The sequence below is a fragment of the Rattus norvegicus genome, chromosome 3 (assembly GCF_036323735.1).
Source record: "Rattus norvegicus strain BN/NHsdMcwi chromosome 3, GRCr8, whole genome shotgun sequence".
Classification (NCBI taxonomy): domain Eukaryota; kingdom Metazoa; phylum Chordata; class Mammalia; order Rodentia; family Muridae; genus Rattus; species Rattus norvegicus.
This window is the reverse complement of record NC_086021.1, coordinates 135,090,672-135,110,437: the sequence shown is the minus strand read 5'-3', so window position 1 is coordinate 135,110,437 and position 19,766 is coordinate 135,090,672. Positions and strand designations below refer to the sequence as shown.

Genomic DNA, 19,766 nt, shown 5'->3' with positions numbered 1-19,766 from the left:
TCCCCCACCTACAGTCCCTGAAGGTGGGCTGTTTCACAGGGCTGAGTAAGGAGGTAGCAGATATTGGACATGTACTTCAGGCTTAGGGAAGAAACTAACCTAGTCTATTTATTACACTAAATGATGCGCAAACACGGGTTTTGTAAGTTCAGGTTAGCTGTGTCCTGACCAGAATACACACACTTGAGTTCTAGGCTAACAAGTCCCATCAAGTTCCACTCTCTGGTTCTAACTGCAGATGAACTGTCGGATGAATTGTTCCAGCTTGTCCTGATTGTCCCGGCTGGCAAATGTAGGTGACAGGTGGAGCTGGGGTCCTGTAGGGCTGGGTATCTGCTGCAGTACCTGAACCACAAGATGAGTGTAAGCACCCTTGCTGAGGGAACAGTACCCTGTTCCTAAAAACCTACAGAGACGCCTCAGCTCCTGAGTGTGGCACTGCTTGATGTAGCAGTAGTAGGGGAAGCCAGTCCTTTGTGAATTAGGAAGGCAGAAAAACCATCCACTCTGGCATTCATTAGAAAGTTAGATTCCCCCCGCCCCCATGGGGTGGGGGAACAAGATGGTTCCCCTGAGTTCTAGCAGCCCATGATGCTGAGGGTGAGGTCAGGGACAGGATGGTGATATGGCCCCCCTTACCCCCAGGTCTTTGAATGTCCAGATTGCACTGATAGCGAGATTTGGGTCTGCACACTCTGGAGGGAAGGAAGAGAGACCATAAAAGCTCTGAGGCAACCAGGGAGCTACTAGGCGGGACTTCCTCTAAGAGGAAGACCAACTAGGGCCTACATAGGACCAAAGACCCTTCCCTGGAGTCAGGCAGCCACTGCCCAGCAGGGGGCAGCAGTCACCAGCAAACCTACCCCTGGGGAGCATGGGGTGGGGCTTGGAACTCACCAAAGATCCCTTCTTCCTGGGCACAGGCCTGTAAAAACTGCAACAACTTCTCTGAGTAGCCCACCTCTGCAGGAGAGATTAGACCTCGACCTCAGCTCTTTGGGACTGAGCCCCACCCTCAACACTGCCAGGGGAGTGTTCAGGGCCTTACCTGAATCTGGCAGCTGCCCCAAGTGGAGGAAGGTGGCTGCCTGTGCAAAGGCCTTGAGTATGGGACTGAGCAGGCGGCAGAGGAAGAGGAAGAAGTCAGGGCAGCGAGACTGCTGGCTAAGCTGGAGAGAAAGACAGACCAGAGTGAGGAAAGTGGGCTCCTAGGCACCTTACCTCCTCCACCTGCCTCCCCAGGTAGTTTCTTTCTCCCGACACACCCTGAAGCAGCGGCCCCCTGGCTCCTCGAAGTCATCACTCTCACTGTCAGTAAAGTCTCCACTTGGTTTCCACAGCAGCTTTGCACTCAGATGCTGTCTTCCTGTGTCACAGGCTGGCCGGGAGCCTGGGGTCTGGGGTTGGGAGAGGTTTTGGTCTGGTCCCAGGGTGGGAAGCAACTCTGTAACCCTCATACCTGGTCTTGACAGGTCAGAGCAGATCTGAGAAGCCAAAATGGCTGTACAGAGGTACTTGGGCCAAGTACCCAAGCTCACTAAGAAATGTAGAGGCAGGAGCTATGTATGGAGAGAGCCAAAGTGGCATGGGAAACAGCCCAGGGCAGGCAGGCTTCCATGTGCCGGGCCAGTGGCAGTACACTCCCCGAGCACACAGGTCAGAGGAGCAGCCAGGGCACTGGCACTCGGGGTGGGAGCGTACCTACCTCCTCTGCAACCAGGAGCCCGCACTGGATGAGCCGGTCCAGCACCTCCTGACAGTAGCAGTAGGAAGACTGGCAGGGCTGTAGGAAGAGAAGCACCAATGCCCTGCAGAGAACACCCCTGTGGGAAGGGGCTCTGGCAGAACCCTGACCAGAGGTAGTTGGAGGCCAAGATCACTGCCACAGGTCATACAGGCAAGGCCCAGGTCCTGCTGAGCTAGGGGAGGGGTCTGACCTGGGGCAGCAACAGGTCTTGAGGTAGCAGGTGCAGCAGCAGTAGGATCTGGCGGTACAGTTCATTCTGACTCAGCAGCTCTATGCCCTGCAGCTCCCAGGGCCCCTCAGGTGGTACTCTGCCCGCCAGCAACCCCCTCACCGCACAGGCTGGCAGAGAGGGCAGCATAAGAAGGGGACCTTTTCCTCTCCCCCACATGCACCCCAACCCTGCTGACCCCACTGACTCACCACCCACAGCCTCACTCAGGAAGGTGGGCAGCAATTCCATACTCAAGCGTGCCAGATGTGTGAGGCCTGGGCCAGGCCGTGGCACCACCACCAAGTCCCCTTGGTGGACACGCAGCAGAACCACATGTGCCCTCAAGAGGCTCAGCGTATGTTGGGCCAGGCACCGCAGCTGCCCTGAGAAGCCCACATCAAAACCTCGGAGCAGTGTCTCCTCTGTCAGCCAGGAGAATTCCCCCAGGAGCTGTGACAGGACCACACCCTGGAGGCAAAACAGGCCTGAGCAGAGGGCCACGCCCTGCCCTTCCCTGGGCCCCACCATACTGGGCCTACCTTTTGGTGCTTCAGCAGCAACAGTGTTGCCATGATGGCCGTGCTCATCACTGCTGAGCTGGCCACACTGGCTGTGGAGAGAGGGGAAGGTACTGACAGGGGAGCGGCCTAGAGAGGCTTGATCTCTCCATCATTTGACAGATCTTTACAAAGAACCCAAACTACCACAGCAGGGGAGAGCAGGATCTAAGAAGCAGTGTCACAGGTATTGAGAGCCAGAGTGACATCTGATCAGCGAGTGCCCTCTGCAGGCACATGTTGCTGCTCCTCTGTAATCGTCGTCCCCATTTACAGCTAAGGACCCCCTGGTCAAGGGGTATCTGAGGTAGAAATCTGCACAGCTACCTTTGGCTCAGACACTGAGCTCATCTGCTCCCCACCTTCCTGGATGTTCCCCTCTTCTGGTGTCCCAAGTGTGCTATGAAGGGGGTAGGGATCAGGTACTAGCAACCATGGGGTTCTGATGGCTAGCCCTTTATTATCTACACAGAGAAAGTACTGTTCAAGTCACACTCCAAAGGTGCAGATCTGGGTTTCCCTCACCACTCAGAACATGCCGGCTCAGTCTTCTGACCAGGAGCTGGTCCTCTTCTTTGAGGGCCAGGAGGAGGCTAGTTGGTGGGGTCCACTCCTGCTCTTTCTCAGTGTCTGGAACAACACTACTGGGATGGAGACAGATCAAAGAATGAAACTGGACTAAAATGTCAGAGTCTGAAGCTTTCCAAAGCTACAGCAGTTTTCCCCAAGTCCTAGGAGAATTCATTTAACCCTTCCCACCTCAGGTCTATGTGCCAGCTGCCCTGCATTTAGACTATACAGACATCTGGTGTTGATGTTCTGGGATGGTCAGAGTTGAAGAGCCGCCTGCCTCCCTCTGAGACCCATACCCCTGTGCTCCTTACCATTCACCTAGCACAATGGGCTGCAACAAGTGTTCCAGGGTCTGCCTGCTACCCCAGCAACTTCGAGCATTGATGGTATATTCCTGCCCAGGATAAAGATGTGTGGTCTGCTCTTGCCACACCCACTCACACCCCTTGTACCCACTCCAAGACACCTGTACACAAACCGTCCAAGAGAAAATACTATCCTTTCAATGGCTCTAAAGGCCAAACCACCAAAAGGTTACCCTAGCCTATCCCAACTGGTTTCCTACCTGGAGGGAAAATGGCTGGGCAAGGTGCACCCGGACACAGACTCTACGGTTACAGCCCCAGCAGTTGCACAGTCGCCGAAAGATGGCCAAGGCTCCTGTCCATAGCCCCAGGGGGGCCAGGTCCTGCAGGGAATGAGAGGCTGCACATGTATTTTCTTGGCCAAGTCTGGGGCTGCTACCCTTTCCACCCTCCACACTGTTCTCTGCTCTTCTCCAAGTCCTGTCTTTCCTTCCACGACTTTACAGTGGGGTCTTTTGTAAGACAGTGATGGCAAAGACCTTGGAGTGACTGTAGGGACAGTCCTTTAAACACTTTACATCCCAATTTGACTTCAGCTCTAAAGGAGCCCATCCACTGAACATACTGTGCCTCCCAGAACTGATGTCCACTTGGACCCAGATCTTACATGAGTCATGTTACATGGTGCATCTGGAACCAGATCATAGGCAGTGGCAACTGGTACCAGTGTGGCATCTGGGACGATGCCTGCCTGGACCGCCTGGACTACCAGTCCTAGCCAGGCCTGGCCCAGGGCAGAAAGCCTGGGCCCTGGGTACCCAGGGGCCTCTTCCAGGAAGATGAGCAGGGGCTGACCACTAGTAAGCAGCTGCTCCACCGTCTGGAAGAAGAGAGGAAGGGTGGGCACCAAGGCCAGATCAGCCAGACCCCTAGACCCTTGGCCCACCCCACACAACCACTGGGAACACTCACTGCACGGACCACAGCCCTTGCAAGGATGCCCTCTGAGCTGTCCAATGAGAGGTTGGCCTCTGGGGGCAGGAAAAGCCCCCCAAGTTTCCTCAGTAGAGCTCTGTGAGCACAGGACAGAGTCTAATGAGAAGGGGCTCAGGAGAGGCAGGCCCCAGAGGTCTGCAAGGGCCTAGATTCTTCCAGGTCTGTCTGTCTAGACCCTTGGAGTAGCCATGGCCCAGTAACTCATAGCCACCCTTCTATTTGAGACTACAAGCTGGGCTGCCATACAGCTGAAAACAGTCTGGGAAGGCAAAACAACCTCCACCCCACTTCTCCAACTAGGGCCTCCACTCTCCCCTATCATACCTGAGAGCAGGGGAACAAGTACGGGAGTCCAAGGCCACACGGAGCACACCGAGCCCTTGGGAGAACAGTACAAAAGGCAGCAGGAACCCATCCAAGAGGGACTTGTGTGTAGAAAGGAAGACAAGTGGAGAGCCCTGCTCCAGAGACAGACAGAAGAAAATGCCCACTCTAAAAACAGCCAAACCACAGTACCTGCAAATCCCAGGGCAGCAGTGAGGAAGGAAGAGTAAAGCAGCCTGCACACAACTTTAGGTAATACAGTGGCTTGTTTCAAAGGCTGTTGAAACTGAAGGTGGGGCAGGAAACCCTGGAGGAGCAGGACTGAGATATGGCAGCAAGGCTGTTTAGGAAGTGTGGACTTTTAACAGCTGATGTGGCCTGGATTCACCTGCGCTCTGGCCATCCAAACCTATTCAGTATGGTCTGGCTTACCTCCTGGGCAGCCTTGTGGACCATCTTCATCTGTCCCTTGTGAAGTTGAACGTTCAGGAAGAGGCGGTTCAGGAACCACAGCAGTGCCCAGCTGAACAGCCTTGGAAGCAAGGCCAGCTTGAAGTGCAGCAGGGTCACCTACAAGGCTCAGCCCCACAGCACCCCAAGAGGTTGTCCAGAATTCCTCTAAGGCAAGCAACATGATTGCCCACATTGAACAGGAGAGGAAAGTGAGAGGAGAGGTCATAACCTGCTGAACAGTAGAAAATGCTAGGTAGATGCTAGAGCTATAAAGGCCCTGATGCCACTGACCACACTGTGAGGTACAGACTCTTCCAAGACCTCATGATGCAGCTGGCTACATCAGACACGAATTATGCCTCCTTTATCTAAAGGGAGACCAAAGAACCAGACCATTTCCACACAGAACCAAGTCAGCCTATATTTATCAACTACCAGGAAAAGTGGAGCAAAAGGGAGGAGATGATAGAAGGAGGGCAGGGCTTGCTGCATTTGCTCATATGTCCAGTAGGGGGACCATCTTGCTACCAAAGTAGTTAACAGGAAAACTGATGGACCAGCAAGTCCACATCTGATGGAAGCATTAAATGGGCAACTCTGAGAAGCAGCACTCTGTGGGAACACTGGAGAGTGCCGTGTCCCTGTAAATGCTCTACTGTAAAACCACCTTACACTTAGGTACAGAGGAAGCAGGAAGCCCACTAGAATTGCACTTGGGATCTCCTACACAAGGGCATGAGGCCTAGGGCCTGAAAACCTCAACTGTTAAGAACTGTAACAGTGAAGGACTGGTCAAGGTCACCACAGCCTGTACTTCCTTTTCACTAAGACAGCTGTGCCTGACACACACACAACCTTAAGCCCCCTTTCCTTCAATGGCTTCACTCATCCTCTGGATTTAACTATAAACTGTATACATACAGCTCTGCAAATATGTCCCTTCTTCTGAGCTTCCTATACAGACAACCAAGTCCTCAAATCCGTTACTGGAACTCTTTCAATCCAAACATCCGTCCAAGGCCAATTCCCTTCTTGCAAAGCCTGACACTGTCATATACATATACACTCGGCCGGAAACAGATGTCTTTTCCTCTTTGCCTCTCACCACCTCCAGCCCGCCAGTCGGTCTACCCGAGCCCTATCATTCACCACCTTAACTTCTCACTCTACTCTTCCCAAGGCCTGTCAGTCAGCTCTGCAGAAGCTCAGGTCTCCACTCTGATCCCAAACCTATCACTTTGTCACTTCCTACTTAAAACTGTTGAACGTTTTACTGCCCCTAAGGGCCTCTACTTATTTGGCTCCAATCTGGTTCCTTTTACATCGCAAATTCTCCAGCTGCTCCCAGCTTCACTCATAGCTTCCAACCTTATTACGATCTTCAGTGAACCTGGCCCTTTCCTGCTCAAGGCCCCGACTCAGGCCTTTCCCTCTAAAGAGACCATTTCCTCCACTTTTACTCCTGTGCCTCCAGGGCTGGCTTTCTTCCCTCCTGGATATTCTGGATCTTTCCTTGTTCCTTTCTTTGACCAGCTATATCACTGTCCATCTCTTCAATCCCCTGCATCTAAACATGCAGCTCTGTTCTATACAAACCCAGGGAAGGGCTGCAGTAGGCTGTAGCCCATTCTGGTAAACATTGTCCAAACACTCAGGAAGAATATTTGGTAATTTTCCAAGCCCAGCTAACATCCACTCTCCAGAAGGGGCAGAGGCCTCAGCCTAAGGACATATGCCCCTCATCATAGTTACCTAAGCAAGAAGGGACGGGGTGTGGTCTGAATGTGGCCCAGGATGCGCTGTACCTCTTTCTTCACTAGGTCAGGTGCCTGGCCTTCTCCAGCCGCTCCTGGAACCTTCCCCAAGAGGATGTTCTGCACCCTGTTGAGGTCACAAGGACAGTGTTGGGCTACATACCAATGGTCTCCCTAGTCACTCCTCCAGTCCATAGCCAGAAAAGTCTGATATGGGCCCAGAGGTAACATTCCAGAAGTTTTGCCTGGCCAGTCCTGGCCATCCTGACCTACAGCCTTGTCACCCCTTTAAGTATCCCACAAATGCCAGACTCTGATCTGCCTCCTCACCCAGTGTTTTCCATGATCATCTGGGAGGCATCAGAGCTGGTGGGTATGTGCTGCTCCAGGGACCATAGGAAATAGCAGAGCCTGCGAACCAGCCAGCCCCGAAACCTGGGGGAAAGATGGTTCAGACAGGGCTCCCCAGAATCCAGAGGTCTATTCATCAGGAAGGGTCTGCACCCCAGTCTCATGCCCCAGGACCAAGCTCTACCATGGAACAACAACAACACCCCCCAAAAAAACCAAACAAACAAACAAACCCCACCTGCCTACATAGGCCCTGGTCCCACCCTTCTTCCCCACTGAGGGGCACAGGCACTCGACACCTTGGGACAGCCCACACGTGTGCACAGAGGGAACGTGTGCACCAATAGTTCTGACTACCTGGTATTCTCCTCCTTCACAAGGATCACATTGCAGAAGCCCAGATCCATTATGCTTCTGTGGAAGAGGGACTCCTGTCCAGGAGGAAGGGACAGCGTGTCCTAAGGTGCTTTTGCAGGTCACATCTGTACTCTATCCATCTACCTCTGCCTGGTGTCCCTTTGAGTTTACCTTTGAGTTTGTTACTCTAGTACATTTCTCATGAGATGTCTAACCCCAGATAAGTGCATAAAGACCCTGAGGAGGGGTCTAAACTCATCTGGAGAAAAGAATGTGCATCTTGAATCTCTTTTCAAATGCTGAGCCCTCTTGGCACCAGCATATTACATAGACATGCAAGAGACGCTGAGTGCTATGGGAATCTGAGTGTACAGTCTCCAGACTGAACAGAATCAATGCAGACCTAGTTATATTCCAGCCTTGTGGGCAAAGCCTAGCTCTCCTGAGCCCTCCTACCCAACTCTCCTAAGCCATATCCCAACAATAGACCCTGGTATATCCATTCCTCTAATGAGCAAAGGCACGATGCAGTGAAAGATCAGGCTTAGGGAGACATGAGGGAGACAGCTGCCCAGGGTTCTCACTCCCAGACCCAAGACAGCCCTAAGTATTGCAAGGGAAGGCCCATCCCTACCCTCACTTACCCAGCTCTTAGGGGTACAGGTCTGGCAGCATCGACCCATAAAGGGGCGATACTTCCCCAGGAATGGAGTGATGGCCTCCATCTTCATCCCAAAGCCTGAGGACCAAAGGCTGGTCTGGAAAAGGATCACAAGAGAAGTGATCCAACTTGGGGTCCTCGACAGAGGGAGGGGCACATTAGGAGTGAAGGTCACAGACAGCCAGTGGGAGGGTAAAGGGTGTGAGAATTTCACACTACCTCTTGACCACTGTGGTTATTCCTCTGCTGCATTTGAGGGTTGGACTTCAACATGGTCTCCATGAAGGTCTGTGAGATCAAGGAAGGAAGCACTGTGCCTCTCTCCACACAAACCTGACCTAGAGAAAGGTAAAAGGATGGAAGGAATCTGATCCACAATCCAAGCCTTGTGGGGTGATGCTAGAGTCCACCCCAAGACAGACAACAGTTAAGCCATCAGCAATGAGGACGGCTGCCAGCAAACTGGAGGCTGAGTCGGATCAAATCCCTGTCACTGACCCAAGTGGTCCCTCCAGGAAGTGAGCTGTACTTGAGAAGTATGGGGCTCCCTCAGAACACGAGGAGCAGCTATCCTCCATCACATACCCCAATGTGCTCTAACAGCAACTGGACTGTAATGGCCACCTAAGGCTCTCAGTGTAGAAGGAAATGCCTAGGTTGGGCTGGGTTATACCAGCAAGAAGAGGATACAAGGAAAAGGATACTCTCTTCATAAACCTAAGTCCTGCTCAGCAGCCCTCTCAGAACCCCAGATCCACCATGTTCCTGTGGAAGAGACCCCTGCCCAGGAGGGTCGGTCCCCTATGCTGATCTCCTATCATGTCCACGGTGAACAGACTGGCCTAATTATTTATATAACTGCATGCCAGCCTGAGAGTGACTTCTTGAGTTTTGAGACCACAAATTCTGCTAATTCATGATACATCTAAATTCTTTTTCCATGAGTTCCAGGGCCCAAGGCAGCCAGAAAAGCAGCCTTGTGAAGCCCTCGGGGTGCCCATTTCACTTCCCTCACATCATCCAAAAGTTGTCCTGAGGGTAAGAGTTGCAAATAATTCATGTGTAGACCCAGCAATTCAGTGGTATGGAAAGGGCCCAGGAGAGCTCGATGCCTGTGACTTAGTTTCCAGGGGTTCCTCTGGTGCTCCTCCTCTCCCCTTGGTGCTTTTTAGCTCCATGAAGCCAGGCAGTAAGAGGATCCTGATTCTAGTACACACAGGCTCTGGAGATCTCATTCAGATGCACCCCCTACTTCAAAAAATGTTCTCACAACCCCATTCAGACCCTAAGCACAGAGCAGCCCAAAATCAAGGCTATCAGGCCTGCTTCCTTTGCAAGGAAGACATTTGACATTCCTCAACCTGAGACTCCTAACCTCAAACTCTAACCCCACTGACCAATGCTAGCCTTAAAAGAACAGAGTAAAAGACAAGGCAAGGAGCAGTTCTCATGAGCCAATTAAGCCAACCAACTATCTAGCTCATGAAATCCAGGTCAGTTTGGGGACATATCTCACTCTAGTTTTTTAAGACAGTGTCTTGCTGTTTTGCACAGACCGGCTTGAATTCTCCATCCTCCTCCTTCTGTTTATGTCTGGCATGCAAGATTCCTAAGTGAGAGCCACTGGCAGTCTGTGTAGATGAACACCTTTCCCCAAGGACCAAGGGCCAATATAGTTCACATGTATCTTCTCACCGGCTATATGATATGCTTAAACGTTATGAATTAAGGCCAACATTTAAAAGCAGAGAGCCTGTTATATAAAGAACGGGGGTTTCCAGCAGCTGCTGTAAAAATAACCTTGAGATGTGGTATCTCTGAGCAAATACCCAACAGGGCCTCGGCTTGGGGGCGCCCAGAAGCCACGTCCCTTTCACTCTGTGAGTCCTCCCACCCACACTACACAGGTGACACTTGGTGCCTGGCTCCTGTGTAGCTCTTCACCAAAGGCTAAAATGCAACACCCCCCCCCCCCAATGTTCCTAAGCATCACGGAACTTAAAAGGCTCAGCTCCAGCAAATACCCCTACAGAGCCTGCAAGGAAGCCCCTTGCCAAAACCAAGATGGAGGACAGGGCCTGTCTCAGAGGGAGCACCGGAAGTCCATCTTTGCCCACTGTTCTCTAAGTCTCAGGTGCCAGAAGCCAAGCAAAGGGCGAAGTTGGGCTCTCCAGGCCACCAACTTGCCCCTAAAGGTTTGTCTGTGTGCCAGACCCAGCAACAAGACTGCCCATCGGCCCGAGTTCCCTATCAGTCCCTGCCTGACCCAAAACCCAGCCCGGCCCAACCTGGCCTGGTCTATGGACGCAAGTCTCATGAAGCTCACCTCACATCAGCCACCAACTCCCGCCAAACAGACGCGTGACTGAGTCAGCCAAACAGGAAATCGGGCTCTGCGCATGCGCCTCAGAAGCTGAGATGACAGCCAATCAGAACGTACTCTCGGCCCGAAGCCCCATCCGCTTGACACCCAATCCGCTCAGCTGGGCTTGCTGCCTATACCATGTGATCACGACTCCCTCCACCACCATCACCTACCTCTCACCCACAACTCTCTGCAAGTGTTGAGAGTTTGTGGGGAGAGGACATTCCAGCTGTGCTTATGGCCCTGCTTATCCTTGTAATCTGGAAGTGTGGGATGCAGAGGACCCAAGGGCTGGAGGGGAGTCTTAAAAAGATGTGGGGAGGATACTATACACCTTCAGCACTCAGAAGGCAGAAGCAGATGGACCTTTATGAATTCGAGCCTAGCCTGATCTACATAGCAAGTTCCAGGTTACTCAGAACTATATAGTGAGATCCTGTCTCAAAATAAGTCGTGTGTGTGTGTGTGTGTGTGTGTGTGTGTGTGTGTGTGTGTGTAATTTATATATGTTCACATGTGGCTTTGAGGGAATATGTACATGTGTGGTCAGAAGAGAGCATTAGATCTGGAACTGGAGTTACACAGCACAGTGGTCCTTCATGAGCGCTGGGAACCAAATGCCAAACCCATAGCAGAAGGTGAGAACCAGTTCCCTCAAGTTGTCCTTTGACCTCCTCATCCATACACACAAGATAAATACATGTAAGTTTTTAAAATGAGAAATTGAGCTGAACATCAGCACTTAACCATTCTCTGCTCCCTGACTGGATATGATGTGGCCAGCTGCCTCATGGTCCTGCCTGCCATGCCTCCCCAGCCAAGATGTGCAGTGCCCTCAAACTGTGAACCATGACAAACCCTTCTTTCCTCAAGTTGTTTTTTTTTGGTTTTTTTTTTTGGTCAGGTGTTGGATGCAGCAACAGGCAACATATATAAAGATGACAACCTGTGAATGTGGTGTCATTTGGGTAATTCCTTGCTTTTGTGTCGGCTCTGAACACTCTAGAACAAAGACCATATGGGTTCCTTCATCGTTTCATTTTTGCCAGCAAGAGACCAGCTTTGAAAGGTCTCCACAGGACTGGAAAAGTGACTCAGCAGCTAAGAGTTCATATTGCTCTTCCAGAGGACCTGAGTTTAGTGTCCAACACCCATATGGGGTGGCTCACAGCTGCCTGTAACTCCAACTTCAGGGATCTAACACCCTCTTCTGGTCTCCTCAGGTAACTACACTCGCATACACATACCCACACACATACACATAATTTAAAAATAACAACTTTAAAAGGTAGTGCAATATGAAATAAATGGGAGGAGGTATTCCATGACCCCCAGAAACCAAGTGACAGCCTACTGGGCTCCAGTTTCAGATCCTGTGAGGCCATGGACCCCAAAAGCGGGCTCTTATACCTAATCTCTGCCTCCCCTCCATCGATATTCCCTTTGAGGGCATAGCCACTGTGCTCCCTTCTTTGGGCCACTTTGTGTCCCTCAAGGTCTAAGTCTGTGTCCACTCACTTCTACCAGGTTAATGTTCTTCTAGTACACACCGGGTCTCTTTTGTGCTCTGTGTGTGTGTGTGTGTGTGTGTGTGTGTGTGTGTGTGTGTTTGGCTGGCCTTAAATTTGCCACGTAAAGGAGGTTGGCCTTGAACTCCTGATCTTTCTGTTTCTTCCTCCTCAGGAACAGCACTGCCAGCTTAAGAAGTTGTGTTTGACTCCTATGTTAACTGTTGTTTTGTATCATAGTGCACAGGTCACAGCGAGAAGACTCAGAAACTGAGGGAAAAAAAAAAAAACAAGCAAGCAAGCAAAAGGAAACCCCATTATTTAGAAGTAGCAAGTTGCCCCCCTCCCCCCAAGCATAAGTCTGGAAGTCTCCCAAGATCACCATCTGGATAGAAAGATGAGTTTTTGTGGTTGTTTGTGAACACCCCTCACCTTCTTGGACAGACCCCATGCTGAGAGGTAGCCCAAGGTAGCTGCTTCTGACTGGAAAGTTCCATGGGTAGGGACAGCGGGAGTCCAGGGCTGTATTTAGCAGAGCTCTAGCCTCAGGTGCACTGCTGCTTTAGAGAGGGTGTGTTGAGTGGCTGCTATGGCTACAGCTGTCTGCTGTAATTTGGGCACAAAAAGATGCATACACTGTAGACATGGATCAGGGTTTGTTGCTGAAGGTCTGGCCAGCATTCGGTAGCAGGTCCAGATCTACAAGGTGTGATGAATGCTGCAGCCCAAGTGCTATGCACACTGATGGTCTGACTCAATCCTAGGAGACACTGAAACTCTCCTTTGCTCAGTCCATGAACCATGAACTGAGAACACCTCTCACTGGACATGGGTACCACCCCACAGATCCTGACTCATGGAACTGACTCCTAGGGCCCAAAATGATGAAGGTCCTTCTATGGTGGAACACACATTCACATATTACTTCTGGGTGTTTCTCTAAGAGATGAGTATTATTGAGTGGATGGATGCTTTCCCCCACTTGTGCAGATACCACCTGATCCACCAAGAGTTGAGACAGAGGACAGAGGAAGGGTGCATTTATCAGCTGTCAGGTCTGGAGTTGGATACCCACCTTCTTCTCACTAACAATGTGACACACTCAAAGACTCCTAGAAGATCCTCTCTTATGCCAGGAGCTCTGAGGACAGCCACCCTCATGAGGTAGCCATTGATAGGGCTTGGCCTCTATGTTGTGGATCCCTTCCTTCATTCAGAATCTTCCATATGGTCTTGGAAACACCGTAGTAACCCACAGCTGCGAGTGGAGAGCTCGGCAGAGTTTGGGTGTTGGTGGGAGGAGGTGGCAGAATTAATGTGGAGCGCAGCTCATAGCATCTCCCACCCTGCTCACTTTCTCCTGGTCACGGTTAGCTCTGTAGAGGCTGAAGCAGGAAAGGATTCGAAGTGTGTGCGTGTTCCGTGCATGTTCACATGGCTGCATATGTGGATGCAAGTATGAATGTCTGTGAAGGCTAGAGCTCCACCTCAGATGTTGCTCCTCGAGAGGTGCTTGCCTTGTATTTTGAGACTAGATCTCTAACCTGAAACTTACCGAGTTGTCCAGGGAGCCCAAAGGCCCCACCTCTCTCTGTTTTCCTTCACTGTGATTATGAGCACATGTGGTCTACCCAGTTTTTTTTTACATAGGTCACAGCCAGAGAACTTAGCACAGGCACTCCGAGTTGAGAGTTCTGGGTGAGGAAGAGGGGTAAAAGGGTGGTTTGTGTCTGCTCAACTCAGGAGAGACTGTCCCAGGACTCTCAGGATCCTCCACTTAGCATTGTAGTAGGTGGCCTTGGGGTCCAGAGATATTTAGGACCCTAGTAACTACTTCCAGGCCCTTCTCCTGACCCCTGCTTCTTTCCCAGAAAGCAGCGAGCTGGCAGGGTGGGTGGGTTTGATTGCCCGGAACTTGGGGGTTCTTTTTGGTTTTCCTCCTTAGCAACACCCAGGATCAAATCAGTGTGTTTTAAACACAATGGCTCTGGAGAGGGCTCTCAAGGGGCCCCGGCGTATTATAAAGAGAACATTTGCTCAGAAGCAAATATCTATAATCAGTTGTTGCTTTCACCCCACAGCAGGCAAGTGAGTGGTAGCCACAGAGCAGCCTACTCCCTCCATGAGGGCCTTCTGGCCCATCCCCAGGCCCTGCCTCCACTCTCCCTTGCCTACATTGTTAGAACACAGGCAAGCTGGGCTGGCCATTGATGCAGTATTGGCTCTGAGGGTGCGGGAATGACCTTTCTGTAGACAAATGGTTCTCAGCCTGTGGGTCTCGACCTCAGAAGGGGTTGAATGACCCTTTCACAAGGTTCACCTAAGACCATCAGAAAATATAGATATTTGTATTACTATCCATAATAGTAGCAAAATTATAGTTATAAAGTAGCAATGAAAATAATTTATGGTTGGGGGTCACCATGACACAAGGGACTGCTTTAAAGTGTCACAGCATTAGGAAGGTTGAGAACTGCTCTAGGCAGTTTTCATAACACCTTCCCCAGCCACCTGCAGCCTAGGGTTTTGAACACAGCCCTCAGCTTCTCTGTGGCTGCAGTGGTTATATAATGAACAGCCAGCCACACACGAGACTGAGCTCCCGTGGGGTTGGGGAAGGGAGCTAGCTGGATTGTTGCTTTTCTCCAGAGTAGGGGTGCTGATCTACACTGGTATACTGGAGCGGGGACTCAGCAGAGCAGAAATAGGGGGACTGGGTACAATGCTTCCTGCTGCAAGAAAGCTGAACTGAGAGGTGCTTAAACATAAAAGGACATGTGTCTCCAGTGCCAAGAAGTCCATAGGTAGGATGGCCCAGAGCTGGGTAGTTCAAGGCTGTAGTGACATCAATAGGGACCCAATCTTTGTTCCCTGTTGCCTTCCTTAGTGAACCAGCTCAGACCAGTTTCCCGGGATTACAGAATAGCTGCTCAGTTCCAGGCATCAACCAGCAGAGAAGACTACCTCCTTCTGGATACTTCTTTTCTGCTATGCCCCACTAGGGCCAGAAAGAGAGTAAGAGAAGCCCCTCCATGAGGGGCTCAGGAGGGCAAGGTGATAATGGGCCATCATAACAAATCTCCGAGGAGCCTAGAGGAGGGAGAGGGTCTTTTGGACCTTGGTTTTAAAGGTTCCAGTTGCTAAAGGGACAAACCTTTCATCTTTAAGACTCTAGAGACAAGTCTGCAACATAGGAGCATAAGCCACTGCTTCCGTGGTTGGGGAAGTGTGAGGGGATAGAAGAGACCAGAAATTCCAGCTCCTTTCAAGGGCAAACCTCCAGTGATCCAAAGACATCCCCACTAGACCCTACCTCTTAAAGTCCTTCTGCCTCTCAATGGTGCCTTGGGGGACATGGAATGTGCAAAGTGTATTTGAGGCAGAGTGCTCTCTGCTAGGATGGGATTTGAAACATATTTCAGCCTCCTTTGACCTCAGGTTGTAGGACATCACCAAGTTATCTCTAGGGAGACAAAGACTACAGATGGATTTCTTTGTTTCAGTTCCAATGGGCAAGAAGAAAGTGGGCCCTCAGGAGGCCTCCACCCCAGGCCTGGGAGATGAAATGGCTCCCTCTGCCTCCCCTGGCTTGTATCCTCCCATGCCTGAGCACCCTTCCTCGGGAGGCGAGGAGCTTTCCTAGAATCCTAGGAGAGATAGTGTCCTAGTGTCATCTTGGCTAGTCAGTTAAACCTTAGGTAGAGTTGGAACAGGAGTTAGTTGTGGCTGATGCAGGCCTGAATGTCAGCTCATCACTGGGAGGGCTGAGGCAGGAGGAGCCTCTTTGGAATGCGGATGGTGGGTGTCCTTTAAGGGCCTGCTGCTGCTCCTCCTCCAGCAGCAAGGGGTAGCTGGCTGAGACAGGATGTTGGGTGTTCTGTGTTGTGATCAAATACTATTATAAATCCACCCTGGGACCTCTCAGATCTCAATTTTGTAAGTAGCAAAATAGTCCAATTCAAATGGGTTTGTCCATAAAGGAAACTGGTAGGCCTAACCAGACACCAGAACTGCAGAGGGAGCTGGCACTATTTCTCTGCAGTATTTTCTCAGCAAGTCAGGTTTCTTTTTATCTCTATCTCTCTGCAAGTTGGTTATTTCAGGATGCTTGGCCCTGTATGGCAAAAATGGCCACCACCACTGTTTCTAGAGCCTTCAACATACACCCTGCAGGGAGCCCTTTCATTTCAAGATGTCTGTGAAGTTCCAAGCTTCTGGCTGGCAGATGTTTGTCATCTGATCTCCCTCTGGGGACGGGAGGGGGTAGGGGGAGGGGTGGGGGTAGGGGGACCACTTCCTGTAGTGTAAGGCCTTGAGGGAAGGTTTTGGAGGGGCGTGGCAAGGTTCTGAGTAAACCCTTTTCCATCAGGCCTCTGTCCACTTCCTGGTAATGTGACCCTCATACAAATTCCAGGAGGCTATAGGGCAAAAGAAGGAAAAGCAATGTTCCCGAAACCAGCTACCTCCGAGATCTAACTAGCATGGACAGGACAACAAAACAGATGTGGGGGGGGTACCCTGATGTGGAAGCAGATGTGGGGGTGCCCCGATGTGGAAGCAGATGTGGGGGGTACCCCGATGTGGAAGCAGTATGATGATTCACACACGGACAGTGCACACCCTCAGCCCCAACCCGGAAGGCTGCAGTTTGGGCAAAAGAAGGTATTCATGTTGCTAGTTAATCCTGGGTCAACTTTGGGGACCCTGAGCAATCCCAAGCTCTTCATCCAGACCGGGAGGGTGTCAGACTCCAATAGGAACAGCACACACCACTAGTGAGGCATCTGCAAGCTTCGCTCTTGTTTTTTTGCAACAGAGTCAGGCCATGTCACGTTAGCTCTGCCTTGGCCTTGGGAGGCAGGTCTGCCTTGACCTTGGGAGGCAGGAGCTGCAGGAGCAGTGTGGAACAGCTTCTGCTCTCACCACCCTGTAGAATTCCTGAGCAGCCCAGTGGCCAGCACTAATATCTGCACCTCTGGCTGTGGGGCAGCTCTTCGTCTGTGACTCTTGCTGACTGTGAGAACTGAGTTTTAATTAGTCTCCATAAGCACAAGGCCACTCCCTACAAAGCCCAGAACTGTGGCTTAGCCACAGTAGGCAAGAAGGTCTTTGGGGGCAGTGGCTTTGGGCAAAAGGTGGTATCTTGCTGGGTTGAGGAGTGGAAGAATCCCAGTGGAATCGGCACAGACTAAGAAGAGAATTTACAAAGCTTTTCCTGGAACATTCCGCCTCTCAAGATTCAGAGGGACACAGAGCAGGGTGCCAACTACAGAGGAAGGGTGAGAGGGCTGCATCTTTGGAAAAGGAACAGGAATAGTCTCTTGAGCTTTGGACCAGAGCATTGAGACTCCAGGAGAAATGGGATCAGCTCTCAAGGGGCAGGTGCGGGAAAGGAGCTAGCAGGAACTACAGGGGCCAGCCAACAAAAGAGGTGAAGAGAACAGACAGCAGCTTCTGCAGCTGTGGACTCAGACAACAGAGCTTGCAGGCAGCAGCTTATGGTGAGACTGGCAAGGGTGAGGAAACAGAAAGGGAACAGAATTGGTCACACGTGTGTGCACGCTCGCACACATGCTCGCATGCACACACACACACCTCACTTTGCAATGGAACTTTTAATAGACATCAACGAGGTGGAAAAGCAGCCCAAACTGTACATTTTAGGTGGGACTTTTGAGAAGAAATTAAGTCTTAAGGAGACTGAGCAAGGGGCCTTATCCAGGGGGACCGTGGCTTTATAGAACCTGAACCAGGATTTCTGCCTCCCCATGTGATGTCCTATGAGATGCCTGGGACATGGCGGAACCCTCGTTAGAGAGAAGGTTCTCACCACAGGTCTGGTCTTTAACTCCTCAGCCTTGAGAACCGGGAGCCCCAGAATCCTTTATTCTCTATAGATGACTGCACCTGTGGTGCCCCGTGTCAGCAGCAGGAAGTGACTCTGTCAGACTGCTGCAAGGTGGCAAGAGAGGGGAGTCTGAGCTGCTGAAGGATTACAGGACAACATCTGCTCTCCTGAGGCCTCAGAGAGCCGGGGAAAGGCCTGTTAATGCCAAGTAAAACCAAACGCTCCCTGTTGAGGGGGAAGGTGGCGGCCCCATCCCAGCAGCAGGCCTCCAGCAGCCCGTGGACCTTGCCCAACCCCAAAGGCAAGGGGTACAATCCAAAACCTTTACTCATCATTGTGAGAGCTCTGCCAGCTCACAGGGGTGTATCGAGTACTGTGGCTCTTGACCTTTGCCCAGGGCAACATTCTTTTCTTGTTCTTTTTATTTTTATTTTTAAGACTAACTCTCTAGTCCAGGGTTGAATTCTCACTGTATAGCCGTCTAGCCTCAAACTCATGGCGCCCTTTTGCCTCAGCCTTCTTAGTGCTGGGACTATGATGTGATGGCAGTGGAGTAGTGGCTTCTTCTATCCTTCCTTCGTCCCTTCCTTCCTGAATTTCCCCCTCCTCCTTTTTCTTCTTTCTTCCTCCTCTTTCTTCTCCTCCCGTAATTCCTTTCAGCTAACTTTTATATCGTACAACCCCACAGCCATCATTCAAGGTGGGCACCATTCCAACCCACTTTATGGATACAGACTGAAACTGAGAGAGAGCCTCAGACAGCGAGATGAGAACTCCCAGTCCACACCTTCATCGTGACTACCTACACACATTCTATCCCCTGGGGTGGCTGGGGAATAGCTTCAAGATGGTGGCTGCCATCTGGGACCATCCTCTTCTCTATTCCCTAGCAGAGGAAGAAACAGAGGTGGGAGTGAGATGCACATTTAAATTTGGTAAAGACCCCATGAAGTTCTTGCTCTTTTCTCTGTACTAGCATTTTCAACCAAAGAAAGAGCTGCAAGCTGCTCTGGTGAATACAAGTCACTGTCCATACTGTGATCCCAGCTTATCCCCAAGGGGTGGGGGGGTGGGGATGGGGGTGAGGAGAGCTCTGCCAAGCAGGACACAGTTGGCTCACACTGCCCTGTCCTCCATCTTAGGCATTGTGTCCCTGCTGAAGCCTGATCTCTCCAGTTTCCTCAGGTTGAAGAGCTGGAAGATTCCTCATTTCAGTGGAATCGGAACCTGGTGTATCCCCAGCCCTGGGTGGCAGCAGTCACGCTACCAGCACTGATGATCCATTAACCATCTGCTTCTAGCACTGGAGCCTGTTAATTGAAAACTCAGTGCCTGCTTCAACTGCCGACATCTTGCTCACTGTCTTTTCCAGCCCTGAATTCTCCATATCAGGGTCACTGATCTCTTCCTGGTTGGGTAGCATTTGCTGAACCTTCTGCAGAGAGGGCTGTTAGGGCTGCTGCATCCTGTGTGAGGATCCTGGGAGTCTGGGTCTCATCCCCTGTCACATACACATACACAGAGGAATGCCCTTAGAGCTGTTCTCCCAGAGCATCCTGTGTGAGGACACTGATCTCTTCCTGGTTGGGTAACATTTGCTGAACCTTCTGCAGAGATGTCTGTTAGGGCTGCTGCACCCTGTGTGGGATCCTGAGAGTCTGGGTCTCATTCATTCTCTCTCTCTCTCTCTCTCTCTCTCTCTCTCTCTCTCTCACTCACACACACACACACACACACACACACACACAGAGAGAGA

The 19,766-nt window shown here is 51.2% G+C and overlaps 1 protein-coding gene across 7 annotated transcripts; it reads right to left on the bottom strand.

The window, feature by feature from the left end:
• Positions 1–82: 82 nt before the first annotated feature.
• Gpat2 (glycerol-3-phosphate acyltransferase 2, mitochondrial) lies at positions 83–10,687 on the bottom strand. Of its 7 annotated transcripts, XM_039104569.1 has the most exons (22): positions 10,616–10,687; positions 8,509–8,627; positions 8,273–8,386; positions 7,629–7,702; positions 7,251–7,355; positions 6,919–7,047; positions 5,146–5,245; positions 4,714–4,847; positions 4,366–4,465; positions 4,061–4,273; positions 3,654–3,776; positions 3,400–3,482; positions 3,041–3,159; positions 2,498–2,568; positions 2,168–2,426; positions 1,938–2,086; positions 1,706–1,783; positions 1,266–1,397; positions 1,049–1,169; positions 898–963; positions 640–695; positions 83–345 (listed from the first exon to the last, which is right to left on the bottom strand). In XM_039104569.1, the coding sequence occupies exons 2-22, from the start codon at positions 8,569–8,571 to the stop codon at positions 229–231; spliced, it is 2,406 nt and encodes an 801-aa protein (XP_038960497.1). In that variant the 5' UTR covers positions 8,572–8,627; positions 10,616–10,687; the 3' UTR covers positions 83–228. The 7 variants fall into 7 exon arrangements, 5 of the variants coding, with proteins under 5 accessions (XP_038960497.1, XP_017447069.1, XP_038960496.1 ...); XM_017591580.2 differs by having other exon boundaries at positions 1,938–2,426; XM_039104568.1 differs by having other exon boundaries at positions 1,938–2,426; positions 3,041–3,156.
• Positions 10,688–19,766: the final 9,079 nt, after the last annotated feature.